This window comes from Chanodichthys erythropterus, chromosome 23 (assembly GCF_024489055.1).
Source record: "Chanodichthys erythropterus isolate Z2021 chromosome 23, ASM2448905v1, whole genome shotgun sequence".
NCBI lineage: Eukaryota > Metazoa > Chordata > Actinopteri > Cypriniformes > Xenocyprididae > Chanodichthys > Chanodichthys erythropterus.
The window spans coordinates 24,525,083-24,549,071 of NC_090243.1; the positions used below are offsets into that span (position 1 = coordinate 24,525,083).

Consider the following 23,989-nt stretch of genomic DNA (forward strand, 5'->3'; position numbering starts at 1 on the left):
TTAAAAACAAATGGTCAAATCCTCTATTCTACATCATTATACTAGGCATGTGATGAACATCTGGTTCCATCATTCAGATCATCAGTAATTCACTACACCATGCAAGAAGATGCTCACTGGATCACGTGATGTGCCTGTCCAAACGTGAGTTCTGTCATTGTCTGATATTTCTCAACAGATCCATGATCGTGCAGCTGGATATAGTAAAGCCTCAGGAACTCACCGAGACTGGAGGTACAGGGGAAACATCTTGTCTTCTGCGTCGGGTCCACATGAGCAGTGCTGAGAGCGAGTGAAGCGTCACGTTATGAAGCATCTGATCTCGAGCATGTGCTGCCCGTTACTCTAATGCAGTTAGTGAGCTTCTCTGCCACACAAAACACACATTGACAACACTGAAGACAGACACGGATGGATTTGAAGCGCTATGAACTTTTATTAAGTTCACATGGAGTCAATGGGACAGTGGCTATAGTCTGACCTCATTTCACAACTGCAGACATCAAAAATAAACTGGAGGCTGATGTGTTTTAAGGGTTAATAATTTAAAAGTGGCCGTCTGTAATTCCAAAGAAAGAGAAAGAGTTATCAAAAAGCACAATGAATTGACATTCAGTTAGTTTGAGAAGCACTGTGAAGAGAAACTCCCTTTTGAACACAGATCTCACCTGTTTTGTAAGATCAGCAGGCCATTAATGAACATCTGATTGCCACAGCGCCCTCTACTGTCCTCTCGGTGTCAGTAACCACACGCACACACACTCTTTATATTTACTTTATAATTAGAGATATGGGTTTGATTTCAATACCCCTGTGTATAGTTATTCATCCTTGTTATTTTGTTTTATATATATATATATATATAATTTTTTTTTAATAAAGTATTTTAATACATTTTGTATTTACATTGTATTTCCGTTTGCAGTCTGGTTGGAAATAATGAAATGAAATTTGTTAGTAATGTTGGTACTAAAGTTGATATTGTTAACTAAAGCTAAAACTATTTGTATTTATTAATTTAAACAAAATTGCTGAAAAAAAAAATATATATATATATATATATTAGGTAAAAAGGTTTCAAAATTTAGAAATGTTGTCTTGGCCACTAACTGTGATTACATTAAGTTGAAGTACTAAAATTATTGAAAAAAATAAATAATGAAATAAAGGAAATTAAATTAAATAGAAATATAAGAAACTGATAAAATTACAAAGCACATACAATTACAAAAACTTGCACTAAATAAAATAAAATCCATTAAAAAGATTAATAAATACTTTAATAGTATAAAATAAATAATACTAAAATAAAAAAAAAATGTATATCTCAAAATGTTAATTTTAAGTAGGTAGAAAAATATGTTGTCAGCTTTAAGATAATATTTCATTATATTTCATTAATTTTATTTGGCTTCAGTACAGTGACTTGATAAAAAAAATAATCAATTATGTCCAATTATTCAATTATTTAACCAATTATATTCATATCACGTCATATTTCTTTAAATAATAATAATTATAATAATAAAATATTGTTTATAATATGACACCTAACATTTTCCTCACACAATATAAATGGTTCTTTATACATGAAAATCTACAGCTGACTTTATATCTTAGGAAGATATCTCATCATATTTTGGGGGTCATTTTATCAAAAGAAGTTGAAAACATCAAATTTGCTTTTTACACTATTATTTTATTGTCATTTTTGTATATATTTCAGATAAACATTAAACCAATATAAACTTTAATGAATCAAATTTTCCAAACAATCACATATTTCAGGCATCAAAGACCAAGTCCTGTCTGTCTGAATGGGGGAACTCCTCAGTGAACTCACCACCATTAACATTCAAAATGTTATAAACCAAGAGCTCTGACACAGTCCAGCACTGCTTGATATATACCGTAGTAATGTACGGTTTGCATTCTGTTTACATTCTGCAACCGTTTCATGCCTTCTGATTCCTTCATACACTGTGTCTTTTGTGGGGTCAGAGTGCTATCCTTGTGTGAATGTTTAATATTTAATCAATGTTTATATAACACCAGTGTTAATTAATCTGTGTTGTCACTGACAATAATAATTGTTTATGTTGACAAATAAATAAATACACAGTTTATATTATATGATTTTATTATACATGCATTCATATAAAGCATGTAAAATATTAAATATGTGAAATCACAAGAAATTTGGCGAACATGCGGCATAAATCATCAATCTGCTCTGAATCCGGCTGTTGGTCCAAACGCGGCTTTTTTGGCGGAGGAGACTGATCCACTCCTGCACTGTCCTGTTGGAGAAACACACATAATCATGTGACGCTGACCAGATTTACAGGGGTCTGATTGAAAAAGGATGCTATTGTCCCAGATGTTTAATTTCTAAATCTAAGTAAAACTGAGAGTCTAACCAGAGCTCTTTTCCGGTTCAGATGGGAACAGGTTCTCTGGTGCATTTGATGATTTTGGCTCCTCGGTTTAGGATTCAGCTGCACCTTGTTGTGAATTTGCTCATATTGTTTTAGTGGAGGTGTCCGGTCCACACCTGCATCGCCCTGTTGAGGAACAGATATGATCGTGTAACGCTGGGCAGGTTTAATGAGTGCTTCTAGAGACAAATCTTTATATATTCTTTTGAAATTTTGAATAGAGAACCAATATATTCTGACAATCCTCATTTTGGCTGCGTGAGATTCTCCAGCTTTGTTGTTGTTGAGCTGTTAAAGCTCCGCCCCCTTTCCAGAAGAGCAGCTCATTTGCATTTAAAGGGACACACACAAAAACGGCGTGTTTTTGCTCAAATAGGGGCAATTTAGATAAGCTATAATAAATGATCTGTGTGGGATTTTGAGCTGAAACTTCACACACACATTCTGGAGACACCAGAGATGCATATTACAAGGCATTATAGGCATTATAAATCTTAAAATAAGTAAAAACAAGAAATTGAAGGCACTTACAGAAGTCGGTGTTCTCTGTGGGGTCTTCTGTTCCCTCCACTGCATTGGGAACTTGAGGTTTGATTCCTGTTCTGGGGAACCTTCGGGCACATGTGCTCCTTGTCGGGTCCCAGAAAGCACAGGTGATCCCTGAACCGAAGAGGCTAGAGGCTTCTGCTTGAGCAGCTCCCGTCTCAACGGCTCAGGGATTGTGAGTTCTGGCCTCTTCGGGGCTTCATTTGGTGCCACAGGCGCTCTAGGAGTTTCTTGCGCCTGTTGGGATCCAGCAGCTCCCAGATCAGAAGAGGCCCTTTGTAGGTGCCTAATCAGATGTTCGGGGATCCTGAGTTTACCTCTTTGTTGAGACCCAACGGGAACAGCTGGTTCCTCTGGGGATTCAACAGGCGCTGCTTTTTGCTTTTTCTTCCTAAACTGTCTCCTCTTGTCTCTGGCATTCAGTGATGAAACCGAGATAAACTCAGGCTTCTCCGATGCATCACTGGATGAGGCGAGATCCCCTTTTTTTGAGTTCTTCTGGGACCTGTGGAGCACCGGAGCTCCCTGTGAGGACCTGTCAGGTGCTTTTGGTGGCTTCTGCCTCCACTGCGGTGACTCCGATCCATCACCGAGGACCGGAAATGAGGCGATCTCAGACACAGGTGCCCCCTGTGGCTTTTTTGATTTCTTCTTCTTTTTTTTCTTCTTCTTTGTAGTCTTCAGTGTTTCATCTGAGTTCGGGATCTTCTCAGGTGCACCAGTGAACACCGGGGATGAGGTGTAGTCTCCCTTCTCAGGCATTTCCTTCTGCCTCCACTGCTTTGTAGACTTAACGGATTCATCTGCGAAGCCCCAGTGTTTGGACTTCCTCCAAGCCTTCTCAGATGCACCACTAAGCAGGGATGAAGTTCCTCCAGCCTCCACCGTTTCCCCCCACTGGCCGGAGATCAGGTCCACATACTCATTCTCCGCAGATATGGGGTCTGAAACCTCCATTATGGCCCACCAGCGTCCCTCAGCGAGAGCCGTGGCGAGCTCATCCGAGAATTCAGATGACGACTGCTCTGGACTCATGGTGGGAATGGATGAGACGCTCATGTTGATTTTGAATTCAATGATAAAAGACAAACAATACTTTTCTCAATCTCTGTCTGTGAAACACTATGAAAGAAAGAGATGAGTTAAGGCAAGAGTAAACCCATGTTCTGCGATTTTTGTCATCAGAAGGTCTACAGACGTTCGTGTTTTGTGTTCACACTGACAGCATTCGCTTGGTGAATGTTAAAGGGATAATTCACACAAAAATGAAAGTTTTGTCAGATCTCGCCCCCCTATTGACTACCATAGTATATATTTTCCTGCTATGATAGTCAATGGGGGGCGAGATCTGCTTGGCTTCAAACGTTCTTCCAAATATATTCAGCAGGACAAAGAAATGTATACAGATTTGAAACAACATGAGGGGATTAAATGAGTTTTTGGGTGAACTATCCCTTTAAGACAGGAAACTGTTCCCTTGCAAAAATTAACCACAATGACAATCAACAATGAAATGTAAATTATCAACAATTATATATACAGTATATATATATATATATATATATATATATATATATATATATATATATATATATATATATATATATATAGATAGATAGATAGATAGATAGATAGATAGATATATATAGATAGATATGGGTCAAAGACAGATGTCTGCATCATTAGAAATTTACACAAGTGATCTTATATACATATAAAGCTCATTAAATGCAAGTAAAACGTCTACTTTTAAGGTTTCAAATAAGTTTTGGGAGAATAAAATGTCAAAATGTGGGTGAAATAATGTTCCATTGTCATTCAGTCTAACACGTGTTTATGTAAGAATGGAAACAACATACTTATTCTGACCTGTACGTATTAAAATATATAAAAGAATAAGTGAGCATACTAAATTTTATTGCATTTTAAATGAGTAAACATTTCTTGCTTACAAATGGGCAAAACGTATTAACTAGGAATTAGCATTTGGGGTAAAAGTAATAAGTCTTTAATAGGCATAAATAGATTTTTGTTGTAAATATCCATGACACGATTGTTAAACTGTGACATTTTAGTGGGTGTCTTCTGTAAATCACGCTAAAAATATATATTTAATTTAATTTTTTTTAATTTAATGTATATTTAATTGAATATATTTAATTGTTGCTCGGAAAAAAATTATTATATAACAACAAAGCTATATAACCATGTATATAGTTTGATCGTTATTGATTTACATATCAGCCTCCCATTTCCACACAAACCTCCACTATAGCTTCATGCCTGTTTATCTAAATGTACAGTAAATCGAGCCAATAACATTCCACTGTTTAAGCAAATTCTTCTCCGAGTTATAAAACTATTAAAATTCATATCCCAGACCCTGAGTAAAAAGCATGTACTCACGATCACTCTCCGACTCGCTACAGAACTCGAACATTCGATCACAGTGACGTCACAGTGAGGAACATGCAGTTCAAACACAAACAGACACTTAACATCTTTAATCAATGATTGATCTTACTGACACTAGCGCTGTTTATTAATTTTAGCATTTGCAGCTGGAGAATAAATGGGAGCGGATCAAACTGTTTATTAAGCATAACATTTTAAAACATTTCTGAAACAGACTATTCACAATATATTTATATGATTATAAGCCGGTGGAATAAAATGGGAAAAAAAACACATATATGAAACTTGTAAATAAAATTATTTTATTTTATTTTATATATAAAATAAATGTTATATATGAATGGTGTTTGTCCGTCGGAGCCCAATAGTTTTGCTGTAGCCATACTAAAAATATGAAAAGCAAAACACACAAAAAGCATAGAAAAAGCAAAGTAGTAAATGATGTAATAAATATACGAGCCATTTTTGTTTTGTCAAAATCTTTCGTACATGACGAATAACAAAAAAAAAAAAAAAAACATTATGCAGCTTACCAAATAAATTAGGCCTGTCATTTAATGAACAAATAATTCACTGATTAAATAGCATATGCACAGTTTATTATGTAATATATAATTTTTATTTTAAAAGAGGAAAATAAAGAGGGTTGAATAAAAGGAGAATTTTAGAATCGTTATATGAATGTCCAAATGTTTACATTCAAAAATAATAAGCAACTATATAAACACTTTAAGCGTTTCCCTTCACATTTAACCCTATATTCAGAACAAAACAAGAATGAAAAAATATAGCTAAAACGAATTAATTTAGCTAAAGCAAAACTGAAAGTAACGTCTACATCTCTCATTCGGCACAAATCCACATTTGTCCATATTCGCGATGTATTTGAAGTTAAACTATAATTTATTAGGTAAAGTTCAGTCTTTGTGCTTCACGCGCGCTCCCGATAAAATGGAAATTTCATGAAATCATCTAAAGCATGAGAAATTATCTGTTATCGAATGAAAATGAGAATTGTAGATCTTCTTTAAAGTGAATTTTACCGCACAACTAGAGTTAAAAAAATAAATAAAATGTTTAATTTAATATATATTTCATTATGGGGAAGAGAAGAATGATATTATAGTAAAAATATATTTTTATTTAAATCATGAAGATGGTGGAACAAATACTACACAAATATGTCTAACTTTAAATATTTCATATTTTACTACTATAAAGTACTAAAATATTTTTGTAATATATTTCTTTGCATGGCATGTTATTATAGTGTTTGGATCAATGTTTATTATATTATTAAACTAATGAATCCTTCACTTTGAAATTAGTTTGATAAACTTTATGACTTTTATAAAGAAAGATTGGATCCAAAATACAACAAATCTCATAAATCACACTTGAAATATTGTTAAAATTGTAATTCTTATTGATTTACCTGTGGAAAAAATATATATATTTACAAAGTAGATGTAAAGAAATCTTAATAGATCAATGTAACCCTTCTTATTAAATTATTTATTATTGTGTTTCGGTCGTGAGAGGAAAAATATTCCAAAATACAATATGAGAATTAACTGCACAATTTTAGAAATGTGTACCTTAGATATACAATTTGCATACAAACTAAATATGTGGAAAAAACACCTTTGTATAATATATACATATATATAGGCCTATATTATTCCATGTCAGAAACAAGCTTCCATATTGAACGTTAATGTATAACCATCTAGTATTTCTGCAGAAAAGGTTTGAATATTAATGATATTTCATGCCATCTTGAGGATTGGATCAGCAGAATCTCAAACACAGTTTAATATCAGTGAGTTCAGGTTCATTTCTATAGCAAATCAAACAGCATTTTTTCACAAAACATTTTTTCAACTCTAAAACTTCAAGAAAAGCTAAATAAAAAAGTTATTTGCTTTACATGCTCATTTGTAGTTACTTACAGGGTAGTAAAAATAAATGAAACAATCCCTTAATGTCCGAAATTGTAATTTTTTCGCGCAAAAAAATGAACATATTGTTGCAACATTTTAACAAAAATCTACATTTGGTTAAAATCTCATGTTATAAATAACGAAGTGCTATAGAGGATAATTAAGACAATATTGGCGGATCAGACTGCAATACAGTTTGCCACATCTCACACCTCAAATACATCAAATATTACCCATTATGGACAGTAATTTTAAAGAGTAAAGAAACACTGTAGCACTTATTGAAACAACCAGTTCAATATTTATCCTTGTAAGACCTCCTATAAAACACTTTCTCATTGGCTCTATGCAAATCCCAGGTGACCTATTTTGATCTCAAAAAGGTCAAGAGTTTGCATCTAAAAAACAACTTTCAGTAAGAGATTTTGTGCGCAGTACCAAACTTCTCCACTAGATGTCATCCAGACTCCACCGTGACCATATAAGGACTTCCACTTCAGTGATCTGAACCATATATTTCCATAATAATATATTATATTTCTAATATATAATATATTTCTCAACACATTTATGAAGTAGACTTCCTATTCAGAAGAAGTTTGTGCTGTAAAGTTAATATTTGATGTGAATTCAGTCCCTGAAACATGAAAAACACCGAAAGAATCAGAGCATCTCTTGCTGATTCTCTATTGCTTTTCATCAAATATGAAAACTAGAAGCTTTCAAATGATGTATAGTTTGTTAATATTAGGTTTAGACTTTGATATTAATGTTATGAATGTATAATAGCGAGTGTCCCACAGGTGCGGGGAGGGACAGTCTTAAAAAAAGTGGTTAAAACATTTTTATAATCATTAATTCAGATATTTATTCCTTGTAATGTTTTTGGGGAACTGCATTGAATCCAAAATCCAGGAATCAAAACCTGCAGATCTCAGAGATGACTCAGTTTGACCTCCAGAGGTCATTTTTATTGACCTTTCAGCTCCATTTTGTAGCTTTTTATGAAATTCTGTGAATATGACGGTATGATGTAAATCTCACAAAAGTGAGAGTAAATGAACAGACGCAGGCTTTACATAGAATGATTTATTATAAAAGACTGTACAATTAAATTTCAATTAACATTATAAATACAAACTCCGTGCCGAGACGAGCTTCAGCTTGAACTTTAATTTAAAAGTTGAACTTCAAATGTTTCAGTACGACAAATAAAGGCATGAATTATCTTTAAACTCCAGCGATTAACGCCAGACCTGACGACCTTTGACCTCAGTGCTGGAGCGTAAGCTCACGCAGTCACATGACTAGAGTCCAGCGTGGGAAGAGTTGTGATCGACTGATTAGAGAGATTGAGACACTTACAGCCTATCGACACACAGTTCATGTTTGTTCATCGTAGCAAATACTTTAATCATTGTGGCTTTAACTGAAAATATTGACATGGAGGGAAAATTAAGTTCTGTGCTTCGCATTCGTCATCCAAATTAATACAAAATTTGATAAGAAAAATTAGAGCATAAACACAAGTAGTCTACAAACGCCTATATTAAAAATAAAAAGTGTTCTGTAAATAATACGAAGATGAAGCTGAGTGGAACTGAACGTTTAGGTTACGATACATATTTGATTTTTGTACGCATGCTTTACGTTAAGATTCTGATACACTTTGGGGCGACGACATGATAAAACACTAAAATCAATTCGTTTATGAGATCCAAAACTCAAATAATCGGACGACTTTCAGTTAGAAAATCTACTTGTGATTGACATTCATTTTATGTACACTGACTTCCTGCGTCCCGTTTGCCCACATCACCATCACCGCACAGTAAAGTTCAGAGATTCTCATCGGGAACAAACACAAATGATTTCAGGTGCTTCAGTCGGCGTAGTGCATGATGGACTCCACGTAGTTTCCGGGGAACAGCCCCGTGACGCCGTTACAGACGCCCTCGAACCAGCCGTCGTCGTTCTTCTTGATGATGTAGATGATGGCTCCTTCCATGAAGCTCAGCTCGTCGTCCTTATCCTTGCTGTAGTCGTAGATCGCCACCACTGCAGACATGAATACTTTATTAGTTATTAAAGCAGTAACTGTGTGACACGTCGAGGCTTTAATTCACAGCTGTAGTATTTCTACTTCCTTTTGCTGCTGTAAAACTGACAAACGGATGTTTTACTGTGTCTTGTTGTCTAAAGAGATGGACTTAAAAATAAAATAAAACAAAGACAGTCATATTTGTTAAACACCAGTGAATTGACTAAAGTGACATTTTTCAAAATAAGGCATTTCAATAAGAGACCAATAACCTTCATTGCCATTAAAGTGAAATTACGATGTCCGATGGGGTTTTTGCAATGGAACTCTTCATATATAAATAGTTATTATATGTTAATAAAATATCAATAAAAAATAAAATAATGTTACTACTACTAATAATAATTTTATAAATATATCATTACATGTTGATTTCAAAAATATAAATGTTACATACATAAAATAATGAAAAATAATTAAATAAAAAATAAAAATAAAGATATAATAATCATAAAAGCAATAAAAATATAAACGACATTAGTAAAAATGTTAATAAAATTAATGATAATTTAAAAAAATATTTAAATAATTACTTGATTATTTCGAAAATATATTACATGTTAATAAATAAAATGGTAAATCATATTAGTTCTAATAATAAAACAATATAGATTAATGTTATTTCAATAAATAGTTACATTAATAAATAAAAAAAGTTTATAAAAATATTTTAAAAATAAAAATAATATCAATACAAACATAAAATGACATGTTAATAAGCATGTTAATAAACCAATAATAATAATAATAATATGAATATAATTAGTTATGTTAATAAATAAAATGTTATAAATGTGTCAACATGTGTATGTTTAAAATAAGCAAAATAAATGTTAATACATTTATAATAATAAATGTTATATAAATAGTTACATGTTAGAGAATAAAATGTTAGAAATATATCAGCAAATACATGTATGAATGTAATAAACAATACATGTTATGTTAATAAATTAATACTAATATTATCAATAAAATATAATTATATGTTAAAAATTAATAAAATGTTATAAATATATGTATATTAAATGCTAATAAAAGTAAATGTTAATACCAATATAATGATGCATGATAATGATAATTTAATAATAATATTTATTCTGCTGCTGCAGTTTACTTTTTTTGTTACACATTTAATGTTTTTCTTTATTTTTTAACAAAGCCTATTTAAATGATTATCATGTTAATGTTATATTTTTAAAATGAATATATTATTTTGAAAAGTGTATTTAGAGCAGAAAAACTCATTTGATTTTGCCTGTGTTGGTTTTCACTCGCGGCAGTTCAGGAGGAAGATGAGGAAGGTGAGGGAGGATCTAAAGGATCATTACACAAAACTTTTCTGTTTATATTGTAAACTAGTATATCACAATTAAGGTTTCTTACAGGACTGGTTACGAGAGAGGAAACGGTATGAAATTATATATCAGATTCCAGGAGAAACATTATGAATGAAGCACTTGACTCTTAAAGAAGCTTTTCCTGCGATTTTAGACTAGATAGTTACAAAAAAACCGTCTAAACGTTAATGAAATGAGCGGTTGTGCTCATCTCCAGTGTTGCTGCAGATTAATATAGCAGATGAAGATCTTCACCTTTCTCCATGTAGGACTTCGGGGCCCACTGAGGGTCTCCGTCTGCATAGGGGTCACTGTAGTGCACTACAGCGGCATCTTCATCTTCATAGTCGACTGGAGGAGGCGGCGGTGGAGGCGGAGCCTCGTCAAACATGGGTATGTCATCAGGGGGAGGGGGAGGAGGCGGAGTCGGGGTATCTGCAACTGGACACCATCAAATTAATAACCACAAGCTCCACACTGAGACACACACACTTCTCATGCAGACGGGTTAGTACACATGCAGGTCACATGATCAACGGAGAAACAAGTCTCATGCCGGTGCTGGATCACACACACACACACACACACACACACACACACACACACACACACACACACACACACACACACACACACACACACACACACACACACACACACACACACACACACACACACACACACACACACACACACACACACACACACCTACGGAGATGACTGAATATGCATGAAGGAACTCAAGGATATGAATACTTACCGGATTTACATGGAACACAGACAGCTAAACGATGGAAATATTATGGGATCATTCCTCATGATACGTACTATACACACTAAACACTCAAACTAGAACGACACTAAAGGGGTTTGTGGGATTTGAAGGAAACAAAAAACAAAAAAAACAATTCTAAATACATTTTGTATTTCCATTACAGTTTGCTCTCTAAAGTCTGAATGGAATTAATTGAATTAATTTGATTCTACTGACAGAAGAGTTGGTATTGTGAACTAAAGCTAAAACTATTTGTATTTATTAATAAAATATAAATATTAGATAAAAACTTAAAATTTAGAAATGTTGTCTTGGCCAAAATTAAGTTGAAATACTAAATTTATTGAATAAAATAAAATAAATAAAATAATAATTTTAAAAATTACATAAAATAAACAAAACAATGGTAAAAATAATTGTTAACAAATAAAAATAAACAAAAATATAATAATAATAGCAATAAAAACAAAGATGTTAATAAAAATGTTAATAATACTAATAATAATAATAATAATAAGCCAAAAAAATAATTCAAATCATTACATGTTGATTATTTAATAAATAGAATAAATGGTAAATAATACTAATTCTTATAATAAAACAAGATAGATTATTATTTCAATAAATAGCTACATTAATGAATTAAAATAAAAAATTAATAATTTAATACAATATAATATCAATGCGAATATAAAATTATGTTAATAAATTAATAATAATAATAATATAATTAGTTATATGTTAATAAATATCTGTCAATATGTGTATGTGTTAAATTAAACAAAATACATGTTCATAGATACATTTATTATAATAATAATAAATATAGTTAAATAGTATTAAATAAAATGTTCTAAATATATCTGTAAATGTGTATATCTGTAAAAAAAAAAAAAGATTAATAAATAATTTAATAGTATAAAATAATACTAAAATAATAATTTAAAAAGCCTAAATGTTTATCTCAAAATTAACAGTAGGCAGAAAAATATGTTGTCAGCTTAAAATGGAAGATTTTCCAGATAATATTTCTTTATATTTCATTAATTATTTGGCTTCAGTACAGTAACTTTATATAAAAAAATCAATTATGTCTAATTATTCATGAATGTTGTGAATAATTGTCGCCATAATTTCTTTAAATAATAATAAATATAATAATAATAATAAAATAATATTATAATATGACGCCTAACATTTTTCTCACACAATATAAATGGTTCTTTATATTTTAAGAAGGAGGTCATCATATTTTGGCGGTCCTTATATCAAAAGAGGTTGAAAACATTGAATTTTCTATCATATATTTCAGATAAACTTGCGCCTACATGACACATAACTCTTCACAGTACCAGAATGCACCACAAGAGGGCAGCAAAAACCACTCTGTAGTATTTTAAGAGAACTTCATCAACCCATCCTTCTTCTTCTGAACATCACTGTCAGCAGTATTCCAGTTGGGCCAGTTAAAAGGTTTAAATCCTTCCCATGGTGCATCAGTGCGGCTCAGCCCTACCTGAAGCTCGCTGGGAATAAATCAAACAAAAATCCGTACACAAACGTACCGCATGAACCCATGTCTCCATCACACACAGGGAAGTGTATATACGAGACACGCTTTATCGCCATTGAATAAAGACAAACAATGAGCCTTTCAAGTACAGAACGGTAAGATCTCGCCCCAAACCGCCGGTAAGCCTCTTTTAGGTTACATAAAGCAATACACACTTATGTAAATGTGTGACACACTTTTGTTTGTCAGGAAAGGCTTGATGTGGATCTGTTGCAATCATACAATGGCAATACGCGTGACCTGCTACAGACTGTGATGACTACTGGAGCACAGACACACGGTGACACGAGATGAGGTGAAGCTCATGCAGCACATGCTGGAGTGAGGCACGCTGGGAAAGGTGGCCGTTAGACTTACTGTTTTCCTGAACTCTGGCCACAAACCCTGTGAGAGGAATCTGTGGGGTGAGCTGGGGCATGGGCGGAGGGGGCGGGGCCATAGACACTGAACACACACACACACACACACACAGTCAAAGAGCAGGAGAGACAAAGAGGAAAGAGAAAAAAGCAGGAAGAGAAACACATCAGTCCCATAATAAAGGTGGGAAAGCAATCCTATAGGGAGAGGAATCCTGTATAGACTGAACATGACTTTCTCTCCGGTGATTCGACCTCAAATAACTGATACATCAGCAGTGATCTCACCTGTTGACCAATGAATTTTCAGTAACACTTTCATGTGACGTAATTACATGTTACTATAGTGGATAATTATAAGCAACAAACCCTAACCCTAGAGTTAATCAGTATTACTCCGTACTTGTTTGTGTAGTTTCACTGTTACAATATATTTTATATTGTAATAATTTTACTGTTACTCTCCAAATTAATTTAGAAAAAACTTATTTATTTATTTATTTCTGAAGACTACTTTGCAATGAAACATTTAGCAAAAAATATTCAAATATATTCTATATTCAAATACCTAAAAATATCTGGACATTTTTGCTCAATTGTTTTACATTTAATTTAAATTGGAAGATTCAGGCTTGAAAAAAAACAAAAAACAAACAAATAAAACAAAAAAACATGGAACAATATTGAATATGTTTAAATATACAATCTACATTAAAGCTATCAATTTCAACATTTATCAAGCTTAAAAAATAAATAAATAAATATACACATATATATATATACACACACATATATATATATATATATATATATATATATATATATATATATATATATATATATATATATAGATAGTCAAACCAAAATTTATTCAGAAACCTTGAACATTTAATTTATTAATACAATTTATTCACTATAGTTTAAAAATGTCATAAAATATGACAAGATCTTAGAGTTAAACTGTCCGAAAAAATGAATCTTAATACTGTAATCATAATAATTATGTTATAATTATCTTAATTATGTCAGATAACACTTAAGCAAAACATGGTCAGGAATGGAAGATGGAATAATTTTTGGTCCCAAATTATCATCAATTTCACTGGTCGTCCACTGTATGAATAATTTTTGGATATAATATGTCACAGTTTACTTTATTTTGCTATCCTCACTTACAGAAATGAACTATAGTGTCCTGAACCCACTAGTGAAAATATATCAAAATTTCTGAATAATTTTTAGTTTGACTGTATATTTGTAAATTCCATAACTACAAACATATTAATCAATATTAAAATCCCATAAAAAAAAATAAAAATAAATAAAAATAAATAAAAATCCCTTTTTTTTTCAGGCCTGAATGTTCAAATTTAAATATATTTAAATTAAACATAAAACAATTTGAACAAAAAACATCCAGATATTTTTAGAATATATTTGTTTCATTGTAGTCTTCAAAGATAAATAAGTAAAAAATGTGAAACTTTGCAGCGAAAAAGTAATAATAATAATAAAAAAATAAATAAAAGTATTGTATATCATAATATATACTACAGTTCAAAAATTTGGGTCAGTAAGATTTCTGCATTTATTTAATCAAAATAATAACTACTATCAAAAATATTTTGTATTTTAATATATTTTAAAATTAATAAATATTTATTTCTGTGATCAAAGCTGAATTTTCAGCATCATTACTCCAGTCTTCAATGTCACATGATCCTTCAGAAATCATTCTGATATGATGATTTGATGATCAAGAAACATTTATGATTATTATCAATGTTGGAAACGTTCATCCATTTTAGTTTTAGGATTATTTGATGAATAAAAAGTTCAAAAGAACAACATTTATTTGAAATAGAAATCTTTTTGTGACATTATATATGTCTTTACTGTCACTTTTGATCAATTTAATGTGTCCTTGATGAATAAAAATATTAATTTCTTTAAAAAAAAAAAATCGTACTAACCTCAAACGTTTGGAACGGTGGTGTATATCATCAACAACCAAAATAAAATGCTGTGAAAAAAACTGTTCTTATTTCGCCCACCACTAACCGCAGACAAACACCTCAGAAAAAATACACACAAAAACAAAATGTTGCACAGTCAGACTAATATAATCCCTGATCAGACGGTGTGATAGTGGCCAGTTTGTCCAAATGAGCAGGATATTTTCCCTGAATGCATGAATGATGTGTGAGTTATTAACGCTGATATGACCGTCACTCACTCTAAAAATCTCGGCTTTAATGCGTCGACGACAATAAATCTCCATTCATAAACAGGTGCGCTCTCTATAATAAATCTGAGGCTTTTCCGCTCTTAATGACATTACAGCCGCACACCTGTGGGAAGAGACAGGCTGTTCCCTTCTCCACAGACGGGACGCGGCTAAAATAACTGGGTTTTATGATGCTTGGATAAAGTTAAATTTTACAGGAATTAAAACTGTTTGATGTGAGTTTGTATATTCGTTCTTCGTCTCTTACTTGCGTTCGTTCCCCCGTTAACGTGCGGCTGCTGCAGGGAGAACTGGGAAGAGACGGACGGGGCTCTGCGGTATGTACCCGTGGCAGAAACCATGGAGACGGAGGAGGAGGTGCTGGAGTTGTGTCGGGAGATCTGCCGAGATATCGTGCCGAACTGGGACATGGGGATGGGCCCGAGACCTGGCCCAGCAGCCACGACTGTTCAAGCCCAGAGAAGAAGGTGCAGAGACAAGAGAAAATCCAGAAGAGGACAGTGAATCACAGGAAAGCTTCCCGAGACTGAATGATTTAACAGATTCATTTGAGGGAAGAAGAGTGAATCTAACGAAACACGTCAAGCACATTTCCAGGTCATATTTTATACTTTTCATACTTTTTTTTTATAGTGCTGTCAAAACGATTAATCAGGATTAAAGGGACAGTTCACCAAAAAATGAAGTTTCTTTCTTCTGATGAACAAAAAAGAAGCTATTTTGAAGAATATGGGCAACCAAACACCATTGACTTCCATAGTAGGGAAAAACAAAACACTATGGAAGTCAATTTGGGCCAATCAACTGTTTAGATGCCCATATTCTTCAAAATATCTTCTTTTTTGTTCATCAGAAGAAAGAAATTCATACAGGTTTGGAAACCATAAAAATTTGTATATATTATATTATTTTTGATTTTGGGCTTGAATATGACCTGGACGTGTTTCACCAGATTCACCAGGAAAAATAAAATAAAAACATAAAATGGGCTTGAGAAACCCAACGTCAGATGAACACACATTTTGCTTCAATAACTACAAACAATGGCAATATAATTATCCAACACTACAACAGGACCTGCAATAAAATGCACCAAGTTAGAAAAGGCCCTGAGAAAGAGTACCATACTGTAGTTGTGTTTGTAATATAGTCCTGCGTGTGTTTACTCTCCAGATGGGATTTCCTCTATAGGAACATTTCCTGTTGACAGGGACAGATAACAGGGAAGCCCTGGAGAGACACGGTCTCCCTGATAGTGATGGCGGAATGAAGCGAACAACAAACACCCCTGACAAACATCACTGTGGCAGCAGTGACAGTTGGAATGAGAGGTTCATCTTTAAATGAGATGTTCATATCATATGTGTCCAGTCTAATGAACAGAATTATGGGATATGATATACATTTAAGCATTTAGCTTTTATCCAAAGCACTTACAAAACAAGAACAAAAGCAATAGGATAACATGATGTTTGGAAGATGCAAAGTAGAAGGAAAACGATGCATCTTCCAGTGAGGAAGTCTCTGACAACTTACCAACATAACGCTAGGGTGTTGAGGGTGGTTGCTAAGGTGTTGCTATGCAGTTTCTATGTCTGGCTTGAGTCAAGAGAGCCCACCCTCAAGATTCTACAACATTTTGGTTTCTAGATACAGATTGAGATACTCCATGTCAAGGTGTGGTAAAACTGTGAAATTTCACAGAAAAATCAAGTTCAGGTGTATATGAACAGCCAATTTCGTGTTTTGTTCAATTTTAGGTTAGATTTGGGCCAGGTATCATATATCATTGGATATCATTTGACTCTGCATGCCACCCCAAATCTAACGATCCCACTTGTATGGTTTTTGGGTAAACCATTCAGAAGTTATAATTTTGCATATCTTCGGACCAGTAGGTGGCGCTGCGCTAAAACGCAGCATGTAGCCTCAGGTCATGCTTGTGATGACATGTACCAAATTTGGTCCAAATATAATAAAGCATTGCGGAGATACAGCCTTACGTCTATTTTCGCAAGCGCTACACAAAATACGTTTGAGTGTTATTAGAGAACGGTTTGACGAATCGACTTGAATTCCACAACTTTTTGTCGGCATGGTCGGAAGATGATCTGGTTAAATTTTTGTGAAAATCAGAACAAAGGCCTAGGAGGAGTTGAAAAAAAATTGTTTCTAACCTTTATGGTTCAAAAGTTATATAGCTAGGGCCCTATAATTTCTGCGATCACGGAATCGCGGAATCCATTCATAAAAACGGAATTTACTATATAACGCGGAATGTCACGGAATTTGTCAAATTTTTGATGAATGAATTAAAAGCAGGTCAGTACACTTAAATTAAATCACGATATAGACTAGTGTCTGTGAATATTAAACCACAAAAAGACTATTTAAAATGAATCCTGCATGCCTGTGTGCCTTTGAAATGAATGATGCGGAAGCGCGGTTTCATTTACCTCACACACAATCGCGCGGATGCACACGTACGCTGAAGCACATGCGACGCTCGCGGTGTTTTCGTCCTCTGTCGCAGCACTATATGAACACACGAATTCATCTCCAGAGTTGCTCTGAAAGTCACTTCATCAGCATTTAGTTTCGTTTGAGAAAACTACCGTCATAAACACAGAGAAACTCAAAGCTCTAGCTTTTGACTCAAACCGTCAAAATAAAAGTTTGTTTAACTTGACAAACATATTACTAGAATTTAGATAAATTAATTTAATAATAAATTATTAAAATATATTTTTAAACAATAATCTCAGTGTTTCTTCCATGTTTTAATTTTAACAGTAAAGCTCTGTTGTGCAGCACATTGTTTGACAAAAAAAGTTTAATTTCATGATTAAAAGATAAATTAAATGGTATGCGTTAATTTGATTGCCAGAAAAATTTAAATGCACAACAGAACTTCTGAAAAAAAAAATTCATAAAAATATATATTTTTTAATTAATAAATATTATTGTTTTTAACAATTAAATTAATTACACATGCTTTTTGATTGTTAAAATGGAATCCAGAAAACAGAATTTGGTAAAAATAAAATTTGAGGGGAAAGAATAAAATGTTTATCATATCTCTAAAATTTTTTTTTTTTTTTTTTGTTAAACTTTTGGTAAATTGGACAAGATGCATTATTTCAATTAATTAGACATGCTCTTTGATTACTAAAATTTAATTTAACCATTAAAATTGAGTCAAAAAATAAATAAAATGGAAAAAAACAGAATCCAGAAAAATTTAAACAGACAAAACAGAATTTGGAAAAAAATGAAATGGATTTCATAGGGCCCTATATAACATGAGTGAAAATTTGGACATGTGGTGGCGCTAGAGGCATTGATTTACAGACTCCAAAATCGGTGTGGTTAATGTTGGGACTGTCCTCTATCTGTGTGCCAAATTTCATAACTTTCCCACAAGCGCTTCTATGGGCTGCCATAGACTCCCAGAGCACCATCGTTAATCAGCTAGAAACAATCGTTCCTAAAATGATTCCAGCAACATTTTTCCTCTTTGACATTATCATTATAGCTGTGGTGTGGACTCTATCCTCTGTTATTAGTTACTAGTTATTAGAGTTAATAATGTTTTAAATATGGATATTTTCTTACAAAAACCCATCACTTCTCTTCAGAAGGCCTTTATTAACCCCTTGGAGCCGTATGGATTATTTTTACGATGGATGGATGAATTTTTTTGGACTTCAAAATCATGCCCCCCGTTCACTAGCATTTTAAAGCTTGGAATAGCCAGGATATTTTAAAATATATCTCCGATTGAGTTCGTCTGAAAGAAGACACCTGGGATGGCTTGACGGAGAGTAAATCATGGGATATTCTTCATTTTTGGGTGAACTAACCTTTTAAGTCTACAGGATTTTTGTCCTCATTAAACAAAACTAACAATCCACCCATATATCCTTTATGAATTATGGGAAATACTCCCAGGCAGTTCAGAGACTTCCCCACAGTGCGTTGATTTAAATTGGTTGATTAAGCACAAAACCACCACCCAAAACAACAATTATCAGCACCAACATCCCCGAAGTGACACCCACAGACAGACAGGTGGACGGTGACGCCGGTGTCGCCCGGAACAGACGTTGTGCAGGTGGCGATGGGATTGGGGGAGGGGCTCACCTATAGCAGCGGCTGGCATTGGTGGACCCTGACCGGGGAGGGGGGGTGGAGGAGGAGGGGCTGGGGGAGGAGCCAATGAGGGTGCGACTGCGGGTCAGAACGTCACATAAGAGAAAACACATCTTGAGCGCGATTCATCGCACAAAAATTTAAGCTCTGTTCCAAAACCCAGTGAGCTGCCTTGCCGTCTACATAGACATCCTAACCATCCCATATCCTCATAAGTGACTGAATTTAAAAATGGGAAGCAACTCGACTCCACTGGAGTTTGATGCTAAGCTATCAACACAGTGCTAAAAACAAACATTGGGTAAAATAGATTCATTATATAGAGTGCTGCAGTGACATTTTTGACAAGCACCCGGTTCCCAAGACAAAAACCCAATATGATTTTTGCTTTTGGATTACTGCAGGAAAAAGCTCTGTTTATGATTCTCACACCATTATAATCTTCATAAATGAACACTTTTTTTAATCTTTGTTTAAAATCTACAAGCTGTAAAGTTTGAATTAAGCCCTATTTGGATGGGACTAGTTTTTGAGTTACAGTTCTTATCATCGACGTCGGTCATTTCATGGACTGATTCAGGCAGGACTAACATCTTTGTGTTTATTACAGAGATGGGAGTGTGTGTGTTACAGAAGCTCATGTGATGTGTTTACATGCATCATTTACTATGTCTATATCGATAAATGTATTGCTATAATTATATATTACTATTAAAACCCTATGCAAGTAAACTTCACAAGTGGCTTTTTATAATAAACCCACATATGTGAGCAGTGAAATTGGCCAGTCTTCACAATTTCTGCAATATGACTATTTGTTAATTTGATCTTTTGTACTTTCGTCGGATGCTATCCATATTGAAATGAAAGTATATGGAAGATTAGTGTGTATACGGTAGCTTGTGTAGGTCAAAAAGCATTGTTAAAAGAGTTAGTATATAAAAATTTTCAGAAATCACAGACATTCGCATTCAGACGGGATTTTACATCTGTAAATCGTCAAATTTCTCTAATGTCTCTCCGGAAAACTGGTCCCGTCTGAATAGGGCTTTAGAATAGTTTGCAAGAGTGCAATTATAAACACAGTGAGGCAGTAAAAGCAGACTAGTGAGTAGATGAATTTCCTGTGAATTTCCTTGATTAAGGCACATAAAGTAGGGCTGGGTAAAAAATATCAATTTCTCAATTTTAATCAATTTTCATTTTTACGAACCGATATCGATTCTTAAATCCCAAGAATCGATTAGTAATAAATAAATCGCAATAATCTTTGTTACTTTTGATATGAAGAAAGTCTCAAATTTCAAATGACGTCCATCTTATTATGAGATTCAAAAAATAAAAAATGTTTTGGCGCTGTTTAATGTGGCGTGACTGATCGCTTTAGCGCCTCAGTTAAAGAGAGAAGCATGTGATCATCCTCTCCTCCGCTTTAATACCAGTTACAGCGAAATAAACATGAACATCTGAAGGTATGTTAAAATATACAGTACAACTTACTGAAATCCGTATCATGTCTCGTGTAATCGCTCAATCAGTGCTTCAACCTCGGAAAGACGTCAATAAAACAGCTTCAATGTCACGTGACGTCACATTTACCTCAGAAAAACATATTCAGTGACCATAAACTCATTAGTCAGAAAGAAAAGTGAACAACATTCTGATAAATATAGCTATGCACCGTTACATATTCATTATAATTTTTAATGTTCGTCAATATTTAATGCATGTTTGAATAAATCAGTAATGACAGCCGCGATTTAAATGTTTATATTTAAAAAAACAAAAAAAGTTGTATTTTTTTTTTTAGTTTTAGTTTTTTTTTTCCTCTAGAAAATTTGTCATGTACGTAACAAATCACAAGCATGTGAATAGTAATTGAATCGAATCGTGAAAATTGTCTCAATGCCCAGCCCTAACTTAAAGCTTAAAAAAAAAAGGGGTTTTACTGATATATTTTATGCTGTAGAATAAAATGTGAGAATATCTAGAGCTTTTGTTAATCACAGACCTTATTTCAGGCATTTAACCATAAAAAAAAATCCAGTGATTTCTGTACAATGGAACCGGAAGGGTGAAAATGTTAACTCGTTTACGTCTTTTACGACTCCTGCAGCACTCAATTGGACAGTTTTTTTTTTTTTTTTATACTTAAAATAGTTTGACTTTAGCCTGTTTTTAGCTATTTTTGATCAACCTGTTTATTATATATAAACTATTTCGTGTTTATCAAGTATTCAGTACTGAATGATGTAAATACAATCAACACTCCCTCAACTCTCTCCGCCATCCTGGATTACATTTTTCACTGAGTTTGTAATGATGCTGCCTAATAAAAGCTACAAAAATTTAGAATATATGCCAAAATGCGTTTAAGATGCCTTAAAGTGTTGCCTAAGTAGGTAGCTCACTAGGATTTGGATGCCAGAATAGCCTACAAGAAAACCTAGAGGAAAAGCCTGACATTTTATTATACAAATACACAACAGATAAATAAAAGGGTACAAGGACAGTTCTGTCAGCACTAAATAACATTAATCCAGGAAAGGTAATCAGAGGTGCAGATGCGGTGTTGCTATGGTGACTGTAAGGATTCAGGAGGTTGGGGGGGGGCTCTTTTCTTGGCAAACTCTTTTCTTTTTTCCCTGCTCTCTGCAGACAGACCACCCTATAGAGTTTCCCTACTTCCTCTCTCTTTCTACCTGTCCTTGTGCTGTGTTGTGGCCTACTTCAGCTGGAAGAATCAGGCCATGAAAGCTGTAGGCAAACGGTGAACGACTCCGTTTCTCACTCTGGAGAACAGGATATACTGCAGCGTTAAATACCCACATGTGGAGAGTACGTCTCATTCTCAAGTCGGCCATAACCTGTAGGGCATTGTGCAGCAGTTGAATGTGGGTTGCAGCTCACCTGGGACTGAGTTGGGAATGGAGGGAGTCGGCACAGCGATGGGAATGCCGATGCTGCTGCCGCCACTGTTCTCTCGACTGCCGCTTCCTCCGCTGCTGCCACTATAAAGAGAGAGACAGGAAGTCAGATACAGTTCTTAGCGTACTGTTACACATATGATATCAGTTCTGAAGTATGCAGTATGCATGCTGTGTGTAGAGTGTGCATTTTTCTACACCTGGTTGATATACTACATTTACCAAAACAGAGAATACTTTGAGGAGTACTGTATCCCACAATGCAATGTGATGGAAATATCAACAGTGATCTTTATCTCAACACATTTGATTAGACTGTCAGAAGATAACATGTTACTGCACAAAAATAAAAATTTGTGAAAAAAATAAAATAAAACATTAACAGGGCTGGAAAAAAACACCACAAAAAACCCAACAAAATCAGTGCAATTTTTCTGTTAAAATGTTTATAAAAATAATAAAATATATCACTGACTGCAAACTATTCATATTAATACATATAAATATTAAGTATTAATAGAATTGTGCTGTAAATCAAATAATTATTACTAAATTAAAATAATAATTATTATTGTAATATTTCACCATAAAATTAAAATGACAAGAAAAATATAATAATAATTATAATAATAAAAAATTATTTTGCAGTACAACTGTCTGTCTTAATTTCTTCATTTTACTATTACTAAATTAAATGAATAAATACTACTATTGTAATATTTCACTGTAAAATAAAATGTCTATAAGAAAAATGGTATAATAATACAAGTTTTATAAATAATAATAAATATTAATATTGTACTATTTCACTGTAAAATAAAAATGACAAAGAAAATTATAAATATTTTTATAATAATTTAAGAAAAATATAATAATAATTATAATAAAAGTTTTATTTTTACAGTACCCCTGTCTGCCTTAATTTCTTCATTTTACTATACTAAATTAAAATGATAAATATTATTATTGTAATATTTCACTAAGAAAATGACTAAGAAAAATATAATAATAATAATAATAATAATAATAATAATAAACTTTTTATTTTCCAGTACAACTGTCTTAATTTCTTCATTTTACTATTACTAAATTAAATTAATAAATACTAATATTGTAATATTTCACTGTAAAATAAAATGTCTATAAGAAAAATTGAATAATAATAATAATAC

The 23,989-nt window shown here is 33.1% G+C and overlaps 2 protein-coding genes across 6 annotated transcripts in view; both read right to left on the reverse strand.

Annotated features, from left to right (window-relative positions):
* Window positions 1-1,957: 1,957 nt before the first annotated feature.
* LOC137014306 (uncharacterized) lies at window positions 1,958-4,182 on the reverse strand. The gene is made up of 3 exons (XM_067378568.1): window positions 2,970-4,182; window positions 2,421-2,564; window positions 1,958-2,300 (listed from the first exon to the last, which is right to left on the reverse strand). Exons 1-3 carry the CDS (start codon window positions 4,041-4,043, stop codon window positions 2,175-2,177), a joined length of 1,344 nt encoding a protein of 447 aa, XP_067234669.1. The 5' UTR covers window positions 4,044-4,182; the 3' UTR covers window positions 1,958-2,174.
* A 1,456-nt stretch (window positions 4,183-5,638) lies between these two features.
* Window positions 5,639-23,989, reverse strand: part of abi1a (abl-interactor 1a) — a 72,509-nt gene continuing 54,158 nt past the window's right edge. Inside the window, exons 6-11 of one of the 5 annotated variants that reach the window (XM_067378126.1) lie at window positions 22,801-22,901; window positions 19,882-19,968; window positions 15,986-16,183; window positions 13,489-13,575; window positions 11,039-11,224; window positions 5,639-9,400 (exon numbers count right to left, since the gene is read on the reverse strand). In XM_067378126.1, coding sequence (XP_067234227.1) covers window positions 9,225-9,400; window positions 11,039-11,224; window positions 13,489-13,575; window positions 15,986-16,183; window positions 19,882-19,968; window positions 22,801-22,901 — 835 coding nt within the window. In that variant the 3' untranslated portion in view covers window positions 5,639-9,224. The remainder of the gene's footprint in view (window positions 9,401-11,038; window positions 11,225-13,488; window positions 13,576-15,985; window positions 16,184-19,881; window positions 19,969-22,800; window positions 22,902-23,989) is intronic. The other 4 variants (XM_067378127.1, XM_067378128.1, XM_067378129.1 and 1 more) reach the window with 4 other exon arrangements.